Consider the following 12,977-nt stretch of genomic DNA (forward strand, 5'->3'; position numbering starts at 1 on the left):
CTCCCTGATTCAAGAGAGGCAGGTCCCTTGGGAGCAGCATCTCGTTGAAGGCGTAAAGCGAGCACCAAATACCAAATCATGCTGCTCCCACCTCACACGTGGGTCAGTTTACATGATGAGCAGGATCTGAGAAATGGTTCAGAGAACACATAGCTTCTTTTTGTCTTGAGAAACCTCAGACTTTAATTTCCCCTAACTTGGTAAAGAAAAACACTACTTAAGAGGACTCTTAGTTATTTCTATGATGTTTAATACTTAAGTCTTCTTAGCCCTCCAATCAGAACTCGAATTTCCGGCTGAAAATGTGCCCACTGCGTTTAAATCATACCCTCGGTGTTTAGCTACATAGTTCCTGCCTGACTCACATTCTACCAGAAAGTCACACACAGGCAGACACAGGAGCGTCAGTAGTCTCTCCCGCTGGGGTGACGGCACACTCAGCTGCCAGTGCACCAATATTCGGGAGTGAGGGGGGTATTTCCAGAGACCCCTTGCTGGTGCCACGCCGAGCCTGGCCCTGTGCAAGGAGCCTCTGGGTGCCCCAAATTGGGGGGAGTTCTGGGCTGACTGGAGGCCAGAAGCTTTCACGTTGAATACGACATTTTAATCCCCAGTTAGGAACAGGAAAGCCCTTGCTAGCTCTTCAGAGTTAGTTGAGAAAAAAAAAAAAAAAAAAGCAAACCCAAGTGGGTATCCTGACAACATGTCTGTAAAAAGGCAGCACCTCCCAGAATCGTGAGCCCTGCAGGCCCGGCCCATCTCTGTGGAGGGAAGGACCAGGCCAAGCGTGGCAGCAGGGACCACAGACCTCCTGCCGCTTCTCCACACGTGTAGTGATGCTTACACACCCTGTAAGTCTGCAACCAGACCTCCATGGTTTCAGCGACTCTGCATCATGGACTTTTGCTGCTTCGAGCTGTGCCATGCCCTTAGGCCCTTACCAGCTGGAGGGGAGAAGGCCATGTGCACTGCCAGGCTCGGAACAGCAGCCCCTGCACACTCCACATGCGAGGGGACACTCTCCGTTCCAGCCAGGAAGCCTCCAGACACAGTGTGGACTCCACTGCCCCCAGCCCACGGCCAAGCCTCTGCAGGCACCTAAACATCTGTGAGCTCCTGCCTCCAGGCCCCCGCATCACTTGAGTGGAGCATGCAGGCCACACAGGACCCAAACACTGGCTCCTTCTCCTGCCTGTTCAGCTTTAGGAGCAACTAAAACACAAATTAGCTTCTCTGGGCCTTTAACCACTGGTGTGTGTAACTATCCATTCATGGAATGTTCTCAAAATGTGACAAGAAAATCTAAAAGCAAAAGCACCTTCTGTGTGTGTGTGTGTGTGTGTGTGTGAGGAAACAGTATTTAAAAGCAAAACCCAGTGATTCCAGCATCTGGCAGACCCAAAGCTGGGACCAGAGTACCTGTTCCTGCCTCCTCTCTGAGCCACCCCACCCTCACAGGTGGTTTCTGGGCCACCCAGACACTCTCTCCCTCACACTGCCCTGCTCCAGTGCACCCTGCCTTGGGGATGGCCTTTCCTGGATACCTCTTCCCTCCCACAGCCTGGCCCCATCCCTGCCCCCCTCCCGCCCTGTCCACCTGGGCCTGTGTGGCTGGGCTGTACCTGCACCCTCCCCAGGCTCCAGCCAGGCCTTCAGACCTGCCAGCTGGCTCCAGCTCCCTCCCAGGCCAGGCTCCTCTGAATCACTGTCCCCCTCTCCAATATCTCCAGTGTGTGTCTGCCAGGCCACACTCAGGAGGTGGGCAAACACAGGTGGGTTCCCAGACGAGGGCAGGAGTACCTGAGTGAGAAGCTGGTCTGGCGCTAGCTGGTTGATCCACCTTGTGTATCGCTCAGTGGAGTTGGGAGGGTCTCTCCTCACCTGGCAACCTACAATCTGTGAAACGAAACAGAACTTAACAAAGTCACTGTGAGCTCGCGTGCGCACACGCCTGTCTACATGTCTCACCTGGTGTAAGCGTGCACAGCCAGCGGGGAACTGAGACCCCACACTAGATCGGGGAAAACTTCTGGGAGTAAAGGGGAGAGGGAGGGCACCCACTCAGTGCAGAGTTCCGGGCGGACCCCACACCGAACAGTTCCAGCAGCACCCGTTAAACTACTCTGGGTTGGAACCATCACAGATAACCCTTCCCCCTTAACGCGTTCAAGTTACAATGACCTGTACACAAGGTCGGACATCCAGGTGCTTCCAGAAACTTTTTCTTGAGCCCGAACTGCAGCAGACATGAGAAGGTTCTGCTGCAGCTTCCTGGGCAGGAAATCCAAACGGTCCCATTTCTCCATAATGTTCGTGACTCAGCCTTCCCGAAGGCAGTAACCTCTCAATAAACAAGAGTCCGAGGGTACCAGCAGACAGGCCCTCCCCATCCCAGAAGGAATCCTGGTTCTGCAGTGCAACACCCTTCCCATAATGTACCATTTTCTTACCACTGCTCCTACCCTTGGTCCTCGAAGCCTGGCCCTGCCTCCTCTGGGGGACAACATGACTCCCTGTGCACATCCCTGCTTCGGCACCCCTGGCCCCCAGCAGCCCCGGTTCGCCCCTCCAACAGAGCTTGAAACCTAGGGACACCATCTGCACTTTTGTTTAAGTGTCTGCCTGCAGGATGTTGAAATAGGTCTATGACTGCTGTGCGAAGGGTCCAGTCCTCCAGAGTCAGAGTCAGTTGTGGGAAGAGGCTGGTCCCCACTGCAGGCATCTGAGTCTGGCACTGCAGGAGGGAGCCCCCTTCAAGGGAGGACGTTGGGCAGCACAGGGCCTGCCCCTTGCTGAGGCTCAAAGAGCTCCTGTAAGGGTGCTAATGGCTGGCCCCAGACTCTGCTCTCTCCACCTTACAGTGGTTGCTGAGACCCGTATCAGCCTCCTTATTAAGAAATTAGCCAAAGTTCCACCACGATATTTGAATTTCTTACATCTTGCTCTCTATAGCACTTATGCAGAGTGACTAATTTATATTAATGCGGAAGTGCTAATGAAGAGCTTTGAGAAAGTTTTTGCTTGCTTGCCATTTTTTGCTGATGGGCTTTTTAAAACTTTTTTTTGAGAAAACAGTAGATTCACAGGTAGTAGCAATAATTGAGAGAGATCCTGTGTATCTTTTACACAGTGTCTCCAACAGTAACAATCTTGAAAAACCACTGCAAGTTACCACCGGCAAAGGGAACGCTTGCAGCTTCACAGCCACACCCCCTCTCTGTAAGTGGCAGTGCTGATCTGTTATTCCAATGCTGTAATTCTGTCTTTCCAAGAACGTTTAATCAACAGAATCATACAGTGTGTAGCCTTTTGTGATTGGCTTATTTTCCGCTCCCTAATTTTCTGGAGACTCGTCCAGGCTGTTGTGTGCAACAACAGTTTTTCCTTGTTTGGCTGAAAAACACTGCACAGTACAGACACTACGGGACATGTGGGCTGTTACTAGCATTCCGCAACGAACATTCACGTACAGGGTTTTGTGCGAACGTGTCCTCATTTCTCTGGGGTAAATGCCCATGAGTATGACTGCCAGGTTGTACAGTATTTGTATGTTTAATTTGCTAAGAAAGTGTCAAACTGTTTTCCACAATGGCTTCACCAGCTGTGTGTGAGTGACCAAGTGCTCTCACATCCTCACCGGCCTCTGGCGTGGCTGTGGCTTCGGTTTCAGCCCTTCCAACGGGTCTGCGGTGACCCTCATCACCGTTCTAACCTTGTTTCCTGATGGCTGACCCTCTTTCTGTGGCTTATGTGCTCCCGTCCATCCTCTTTGGTAAGATGTCTCTTGTCCATTTTCTAATGGGGATAAAACACCCTTGGCCACAGATGCATGTGCTTTTCCCATACTTCCCACAGAGCTTGTCCCCTCCTTCCAGAACCACGCACTGAAGACAGGTGTGTTAGAACAGCTCCTGACTCCCCAGGGCCTGATCTGACCCAGATGTACTTCTGTGTCTATTGTATCTATTTTTTGGTCTTGTCAAGACTGGCTTTGCATCTGATTGTTGAGCAGAAAAGATTCTGGGAGAAAAAAGGGAAAATGATCCAAAGCTGTGAGGTAGAGAGGCACCTGGATGGCTCAGTCAGTGAAGCGTCTGGCTCCTGGTTTCAGCTCAGGTTCTGATCAGTTTGTGGGTTTGAGCCCCAAGTTGGGCCCCATGCTTACAGCACAGAGCCTGCTTGGGATTCTCTCTCTCCCTCTCTCCCTGCACTTCCCCCGCTCATGTTGTCCCTCTTTCTCTCTCAAAATAATAATTTAAAAAAGCTGTGAAGTAGAAATCTTGTTCAGAGTTGTGCTCACACATGGATACAGGGGCTTAACTTCCACACACAGATGCCACAGACCCACGCCCCACGCCTGCTGCGTCCTGAGCAGCTGCTAGGGGTGACAAACGGGCCAGGCGCATAGCAGCCCACTCCCAGCGCTTGTGTCCAGCCGGACGAGGCTCTTGTGGGCTCGCGGGTGCTCACGCTGCTTCCACGGTGAGCCCTTTGCCCAGATGCTGGCTTCTGATGAAGGCTAGAGCCAAGTGGGGTGGAGTCTCACATGGAGAAAGAGGGTGGGTGAGGTGACATCTGCCTTCCATGGTGAGAGCACCTATAGATGAAGAGGAGGGTACTTCTGTGTGCCTTAACACTTTCTGAAAACAAAGTGGCCTGGCCCACAGAACAGAAACCACGGGAAACCTTTTCTTCCTGAAGACGTGTCTGTAGCGTGACACCAAGCTCTTCTCCTGAGCCAACCCCCCGCCTCCAAAGCAGGAGGGCTGGCGTGAGACGTCTCCGGTGACCGAGTACAACATATGCTCAATGTTCCACGTGCCGCGAGACTCACATGCCCTGGGGCAGAGCCGCTGTGACAGGAGCCTAGCACAATGCCCTGTATACAGGCGGTGCTCAGTAAGCACAGGCTGAATGAACCCAAGGGCGCGTGCTGGCTTTGGGGATGCACTGCCTCCTGCCACACACCTAAGAGTAGCCGCTAGAGTAAGGCTCTGGAGAGGTGTGGGCCGGTTCCTCTGAGAGCATGTGCTGCCAACCGGGCAGATGGCAGGGGATCCTGGAGTGTGGTCCCTACAAACGCTCTTGAAACTTTCTGAGCTTATATGGGGGCGTCTCAGATCCAGCAGTTTGGCTGGGAAAAAAGGTCAGAAAGTAAAGAAGGTTACTGGACGCAGAATGGAGGTAGTTGTCCAACCGCTCTGCCTGCCCTTGGCCTGACTGGCGCCCACCAAGCCTGGGATCTACGTCCCTCCCCCTGAACCCGGGAGGTGGGGAGGGGGGGGTCAAAGGGATACCAAGACAACACAGCCTCCAGTCTAATCTCTTAGGATCTTGTTTTTGGACGCAGCTGCCAAGCAGTGAGGAAGCCACGCGGCCACCAGTAGCCACCAAGGCCTCAGCCCCACCCCCACCCCGCCCACAGCTGAGGCCCACCGAGAGCAAAGCCCTTTCTGAGGTCCAGACCCGCGGTGTCTGTGCGCGTGGTAACTGGGGGGCTTGCACACCACTACGTCTGGACGCTTGAATAATGGTCACCTCATCAAGCCCACGGCCAGCTGGCTGGCTGGCAAGGAACAGACGAGGCCAAAATCTGGCGCCTTCTGTGAAGACCCTGGTCGGTCTGAAAGGGACTTGGAGACAGGAGGCCGTGCTGTAGGCTGTGCGTCAGTGTGTGCGTCAGTGTGTGCGGCGGATGCGCGGCGGCGTGGGATGCAGTCGGTGGCGTGGGAACCGTGTTGCATCGGGACAGACGCAGCTGAGCTCGCGGTGAGCACAGCACGAGGCACAGACCACAGACGTGTGCGAACACCTGGAACTAGTGCAACACTGAGTGTCGGTGACACCCAAGTCCAAGGAAGATAACACCCGGCAGAAGCGCCGGCTTCATCTGCCCTGCCCCCCGCCGGAGCCACCTTCCGGCCACGTGCCAGGATGACCAGCACGCAGGAAGACGAGGGGCCGTGCTGTTGTTCTCTGGAACTTTAAGAAACAGGGCTGTCGCGCTGGGCACAGGCTGCGGTGGTGAGAAGTGGTGGCAGGCGTGCCAGGGGTGGCCTGTGGAGGAAGGAATGCCTGCACATATCACTGTGGCAAAGCTGGAAGAGTCTACGCCGTCACCCCGCCGGCCGTGGGCTCCACTGTCACCCGAGCAGACCTGGCTTCCGGAAGTGTGTGTGGGACGCTGGTCAGAAAAGAGGGCAGATACAGGGTCCAGGGGAGACCCGACCTGCTCCACCCAGAGAAGCTGGCTGTGGGGGACCCACTCCCTGTGACTCATGGATGACAGCTGGATGGTTAGAAAAAAACCAAACTTTACTTTTAGGTCAACTTCCAATTACCTGGACAACATTCACAACTAGGAGTCAAGCCCGTGAGGCTCACACACATGCAGAGCCCTGGCTGGGGGCCCGTGGCGCCACAAACACAGGCGTGCTAGTGTCTCGAGAGCACTAAGTATCAGCCATGGCTGGGGTGTACACAGGCCACACTCACGAGACTCAGGTGTGACGGTCACATAAACGTGCAGCACGCGTGAAGGAAAGCATGCTCGGTTATGTGGTTTTTACCCCGCGAAGCCCCCAACTGTGGGACATGAGCTGCCTCCACCCCCACCTCTCAATTGTCTCCGGTCCCTGACCTCTCGGGCTTCCCACCTGAATTCCATTGGGTCCTTGCGACCCCCCCCACCCCCACCGTCTTCTGCTGATGCTGTATAAACACCAGACCAGCACCAAGGCCTGTCCCCGGTGGGCAGCAGGCCCTTCCCCATGGGCCTCGTCCAGGGCCAGCTGCAGACGCTGAGGCTCTCACACCCCATCTGCACTGCAGACCAGGGGTCCCCAGCCAGTCCTGTGCACTGTGAGGCAGAGGGTGGACTGTGGGGCCAGGCTGAGCAAACCTTCTCTCAGCCACCACGGGGCGTCCAGGGGGCACTCGCTCCCGAAGTGCTAAACCAGAATCAGGAATGGCACCTACTGTGGGCTTTGTGGGGCACACAGATGCCAACAGTGGGTCTACCGTCTCGCAACCCACGTGTCAGGGCAAACTACACCCTGTCCTGTTTGAAGTGACCGTGCTCCCTCTTCAGGTGCCCGTGTGGCTCCTGGGACATGGGCTCAGGTGGCCCTCCTATGCAGTGGTATCATTCAGTGAGTTGTTACTGCAGGCTCCTGTGGGGAAAAGAGCCAGCAGAAGCCACTCTTCTAGGGTGGGCTGAGGGCGTGCTGAGCAGAGGGTGCGCGTGTTGGAAGGACAGAGGGACCATGGCCCCCACGGCCCCCTCACCTGGAGGACAGAGGAGCCTGCCACCCCCCACTCCCCAGCTTTCCCACAACTCTGTGTCCACCAGACAGGATGCTCACCAGCTTGCTGCTAACAGAGCAAGGCCAGGATTCACCTCTGAATCCTCCAAGCCCCCTGGAGACACAGCAATTCGGGGAGGTAGGAAGTCCCGCCACCAGCTTGCAGGGGCCCAACTGTCCCAGGCCACAGTGGAGGAGCCATCAACAGTGCTGCATCCAGAAGCTGTAAGGTGCACACACCTGTGCAAGGGGCCCCCACTTCTCCTGTGGGGCTGCCTCACCTCTTTCCACCTTCCTGAAACTATGTACCCTAACCCTAACCCTACCGCTCTCCCTCTCTGCACTCCTGCACGGGAGACCCCACAGGGAAGGCCCAGGCCAGAGACAGCGGCTCCCCTGACTCACCCCAACACCCATCCCAGAGCTGATCTCTGCTCGGCAGTGTCCAGTAAGCAGGTGGGTAAATGTTATCCTGGGAGCTGCCCCATGGCACCCAACATCAGACACCCCAAAAGTTCTGCAGTAAATATGCAATGGCTCAGTTTATGGAAACTGTCACCGAGGGCCTTTGCTTCATAATTATATGGTTTTCTTGTAAATGACCTTAAAAAAATGACTAAGGACAAGTATACCCTTAGAACTCGTTTCATTTTTCCAAACAAACTACAACATAATTGACATAACCAACCAGCAACTGCAAATTAGGATTTTTGTAAGTCATGATTTTAAAACAAAACAAAAAACCCCTGGGGCACCTGGGGTCCGACTCTTGGTTTTGGCTCAGGTCATCATCTCGCAGTTTGTGGTTCAGGCCCCACATCAGGCTCCACACTGTCAGCAAAGAGACTGCTTGGGATTCTCTCTCTCTCCCTCTCTGCCCCTCCCCCAGTCGCTCTTTCAAAATAAATAAACTTAAAAAAAAAACACAAAAATCAGCCCCACAGCAACAACTCTGCTGATTTTGCTCTGGGGCAACAAGAGTATGGCATCCCGGTCTACGCTCCACACAGAAGCAACCACTCCCGCCACTTGGCCTCTCCTTGGAGCTGGGATAGACACGCAGCAGGAGCAAGCAGCTTCTCCTGAACGTGGGAACACAACATCGAGTAAATTTATGAAGTTAACAAGGAAAACTCTAACCTAGAACTTTATAAAACCTATAAAAATGCAAACTAATGTTTTAATTAAGACAAAATGACAGTGTGCATTTTCCCCAAATCCCTTATGTGTCCCAAGACTTGGCAATCCATTTGCACCTATGCGTGAAGAACCACCCTAAACCATTCCATTAACGAAGCAAAATGTGTTTGATTTCTACAGTATGGAGAACAAATCTCACTCTCTAAGTCATCAACACTGGTGACAAACTCTTCAGAAGTTTTAATGCAGAGCATATTTTAAACCCCTACCACGTGAGCATCACTCTAAGAGATGTGGCATCTCAGGACGGCTGCCCACCACGGCACAAGCACCTGCCATTAGCCTCACAGGATGCTTGCTGAGGGGCGAGGGCTCAGTGCTGGGCCACCACCCCTGGGGGCTTTCAGGAGAAGCCGTAACCTGTTGACACTGTATGTCAGAGCATCTTTCTGACATCTTTCCAGCTAGAAAGCATCAGAGATTCAAGAGTCTGTGTAAACTTTTAGCAAGCATCTCCTGGGGTCTGTGGTAGCTGATTGCTACGAAATCTGTATTTGTACATAGCCGTGGTTCTAACACTTGGCCGACCCCTGTTTCCTGTCAGGATCTGGTGAATGCTGCAGAACCATGTGCAAGCCCCACAGCACCTACGAAGGTGTGCCTCGCACACCCTGGCTTTCACGCCCTCAAACACTGCACTGTCTCCCACTTCCTTTGTGCTCTGGGGTCTGGCTCGGACGTAGGCAGCACTGGCCACAAGCAACCTCCTGTCTGTCATGGTCAGTTTTGTGCCCACTTGGGAGCCTAACCCTACAGTTCCTCAAACATCACCTGTGTGCTGCCAGGAAGGGGTTTTGCAGCCATGACTCAGACCTGCGACCAGCTGACTTCCTGGAGGACACGGCTGGTCCCATTCAAGCAGGGAGCGGTCATGAGGAAGCTGTGGGTGCTGGCTCCCTGCCTGCCTGGTTTCACCAGCCAGTGACATCACACCCCTGCTGTCAGGACCCCAGGACGCACAGTGGCCCCCAAGACACTATGCCAGCCGAGAGGTCACTTCTCAATGAAGGAGCGCAACTGGGCACTTTCAAACCTCCTATGCATCCCACCTTCCGGAAGCTTCCAGCCTGAGGAGCACTGTAGTAGCTTCTCAAGATGCAGCTGAGGGGCCATTTTTTATCTTCTTCCAGGTATATTTCAAGGACATGTTTACATTAAAAATGTGTCATTTTAAGCAATGTAAGTGCAGTTACACTTCAGGGACTGAGGATCTTCAGCATCAAGCTGAGTGAGAGCCCCTTGAGGGGAGCATGCGCACGTGTTTACAGGGCAGACCAGGTGCCTGCAGCCCAAGACCCTGAGTCACAGAGTCATGTGTGGGGCTGGGCAGCTGGAGACGAAAGCACAGGGTACTGAATTTCTTTAGAAGCAGAAAGTCCGTGCACTGAATTCAAAGCTCCAAAACAAAGAACTGCTGGAAGAGAATTTATTCATCTGGATGCACAAAAGTCGTTCAAGCTCCTTGGGAAATTTTATCTTGTGCACTTTTGAGCCCCTCACAGTCCCTCACACCGTTCAGGTTTGCTGAGGATGGCTTGCTGAGCCCTGCCCTGCCCTACACACGGCCTGGGGATGGCCTGGGGACAGCCTGAGCCCTCCGGCACCCAGAGCCTATGAGAAATGCTGAGCTCAGGCCCCCCTTGATGCCCAGAATCAGATCCCTGGGGGCTCGTCGTGTGCCCGTGATGCTGGAGAAGCTTCAGTGCAGGTGCCGATCCAGCACTGTGGCAGAGGGAGCAGAACCTGGAGTTGGGGGCAGGAGGGAGGCTGCCCACTGGGTAGATGGCACGGAAGCTGGTTTAAGCAGTCCTGCAGACCCTTCTGTTTGACGATTTCTAAAATCAGTGATCATCACAGTAATTCAGACATTTTCACTAAAACTTCGGCACAGACGTTTAAGCAGTGGGTGCTAGAGTCAGACGTAGGCTCTGGGATCAGCCACCAGGCTGGAGCTATACAGAGGCAAGTGCCCCTGGGTCTGTGATGCCCTTCAGGTCCACGTGGGCAGGTGACACCTCCCCTACACGGGGCTTCCGGTCAGGAAATGAGGCCCTCACCCCACGAGTACCCAGGAAGATGGTCCTGGCTCATGGAGGACAACTGGGAAGCCCTTCTGAAGTTGAGAACTGTAGTCTGAGGACTTATAGGTAGTAAGAATAACCCTGTAAGCTGCTGACACAGTGTGTGCTTCTACACACGGCGTCAGAAATACTCATGAAAATAAAACCAAACCGAGAAGCCCTGTGTGCGCAGGAAAACAGCCTTGAGTGTCTAGAGATCTAAGAGCCACTGCTCATGCTCTGATGGGGCAGTCGTAGCCTAAAGAAGAGCCTTAATGCAAACAGCCGCGACATCACTTTCATCAAAGTGGACAACAACTCAGAGACAGATGCAGGACTCACACTCGGGGACAAACACAGGGCTCACACATGTCAGAGACAGAGGTAGGACTCACACTCAGGGACAGGCAGAGGACTCACACTTGAGGACAGACACAAGACACACTCAGGGACAGACACCAGGTCTCACATTCAGGACAGATGCCAGGACTCACATTCAGGGACAGACGTCAGGATTCACACTCATCAGGGACAGATGCCAAGACTCATACACATCAGGGACACATGCCAGGACTCACCCGTATTAGGGACAGACATCAGGACTCACATGTAAGGACAGATGCCAGGACTCACACGCATTGGGAACAGACACAGGACACACATGCACCAGGGACAGATGCCTAGACTTACACTTGTCGGGTGTTGGGCAGCAGCTTCCAGTTGCAATCTCACCCTCTGAGGCATCATGACGTCATCCTGAGGCAAAGAACACAGTTTAAACTCACATAACCCACAAACAAGAAAGAAACAGATAGAAAAGCCAACAGCAAAATGGGCAAGAGCCGGGAACAGGCAATGCAGATGCTACCCATGGGACCAGGAACCCTGTTAGTTGGCAGGGAGATGCTGGCAGTCCCCACGATGGCTCGCACACTGCCATGTGCAAGCACTCCAGAGGGCACTTGGCCTCGTCCAGCGATCTGAGGATACACATCCCTAAGACACAGGCCCCGCAACACTGGGAAGGGGCATCTTGTATGCCTTTCTAGAAGTTGGACCAGCCCAACTTTCTAGAAGTTGGCCTACAGAAATACTTGTAGAACAAATGAAATGTCCGCTCAAGACTGAATTATATTTTCGATTACTTCACCAGTTACAAAACGCTCACATATACTTTTTTTTTATTTTTTAATTACAATCTTGTATAGTTGAAGGCAGGGCAGCTAAAATTATCCCTGTTTTGTAGCCAACGAAAACAAGGCTTGGAAAGGCTATGTATTTCACCCAAGGTCTCACAGCAATTACATGCCAGGGTTAAAATTTGAACATGGGATTAACTGAGAAACCAATATTTGCTAAAACCAAAACTGCCCAGAAATTCCTGTCTCTCAAGAACATTCCACCACCTTCCTGAACTAGAATCACCCCCAGGGTGTCTGAATAAAGTCAACCCCTGCAAGTATACAGAATACTGAAGACAGCTAACACACCCACTGACAATTAGCTTAGAAATTCCAGGAGAAACGCAAGGAGCAAAGAAGCCCCCAAACCGAGCAACACGACAGGTACCCCATGATTTCAGAGCACACACTGGCCTGTAGGTCACAGAGAAGCTCCTTGTTCTCCCGAGACCATTTTGAAAGAAGAAAAACTTGCTGATGGGATGAATGAAAAGGTCTTTATTACACAAGAAAAGCCATGTGCTATTTTAATAAACAAGCTCAGATGTGTTTCTGCTGGTGGCCATGATCTGCATCACTTTTCGTGTCCTGCAAAAGGCCCCATTCTGGTCAAGGTCCACAGAGTTCACAGCTGGTGCCCAACACCAGGAGCTGGTTTTAACAAAAGTCAGCTGGTATTTGAGATGCAAAGGAGAGAAGCCTAAGGGGTGGATACACAGTCCTGACCCCACAGTGCACAGGAGGGAGGGCTCAGAAACCTCCACACATGTTTGCCTGAGAGTGTGCAAGGTCCCCAGACTGGCTGAAGTTCCACAATGATACCCAGTTAAGAAACAACATTCTCGGCAGCCTAGGGCAAAGGATTTTGATGTATTATAAAAATAACATTAATTCAGAATGAAATGCTGTTTCCTTTCTGACCACAATAATATTAGGTAGAAACAAGCTCATCTAGTCAAAGAATTTTGTAGTTCAAAGAAACCTGGAGCTTCAAATTAAGTAGCTTCTGAGTGAGAATGGCCCTGGGAGAGTATGGCTATGGGCTCCTGGGGATGGCCAGGGCCATGGTCAGGCAAGAGCTAGAGGCAGACAGAAGCCAAGGATGGGACGTGCTGCCTGCAAATCAAAGTTGCCACCAGCCACAAGAAGATCTCCCTCTACGGCAGAAAGCAAGGTCAATTTGTGTGTGTGTGTGTGTGTGTGTGTGTGTGTGTGTGTGTGTGTGTGTGTGT

At 52.8% G+C, this 12,977-nt stretch overlaps 1 protein-coding gene across 10 annotated transcripts in view; it reads right to left on the minus strand.

Moving 5' to 3' along the window:
* The window catches only part of QTGAL (queuosine-tRNA galactosyltransferase), a 100,954-nt gene that overhangs the window by 42,677 nt on the left and 45,300 nt on the right, over nucleotides 1-12,977 (minus strand). For 9 of the 10 annotated variants that reach the window (XM_040456757.1, XM_040456755.1, XM_040456762.1 and 6 more), the window contains 2 exons: nucleotides 11,255-11,320; nucleotides 1,801-1,896 (listed from right to left, as the gene is read on the minus strand). In XM_040456757.1, coding sequence (XP_040312691.1) covers nucleotides 1,801-1,896; nucleotides 11,255-11,320 — 162 coding nt within the window. The remainder of the gene's footprint in view (nucleotides 1-1,800; nucleotides 1,897-11,254; nucleotides 11,321-12,977) is intronic. The other variant, XM_040456758.1, reaches the window with a different exon arrangement.

The sequence above is a fragment of the Herpailurus yagouaroundi genome, unplaced genomic scaffold, assembly GCF_014898765.1.
Source record: "Herpailurus yagouaroundi ecotype Mexico unplaced genomic scaffold, PumYag 217, whole genome shotgun sequence".
NCBI classification, from domain to species: Eukaryota; Metazoa; Chordata; class Mammalia; order Carnivora; family Felidae; genus Herpailurus; species Herpailurus yagouaroundi.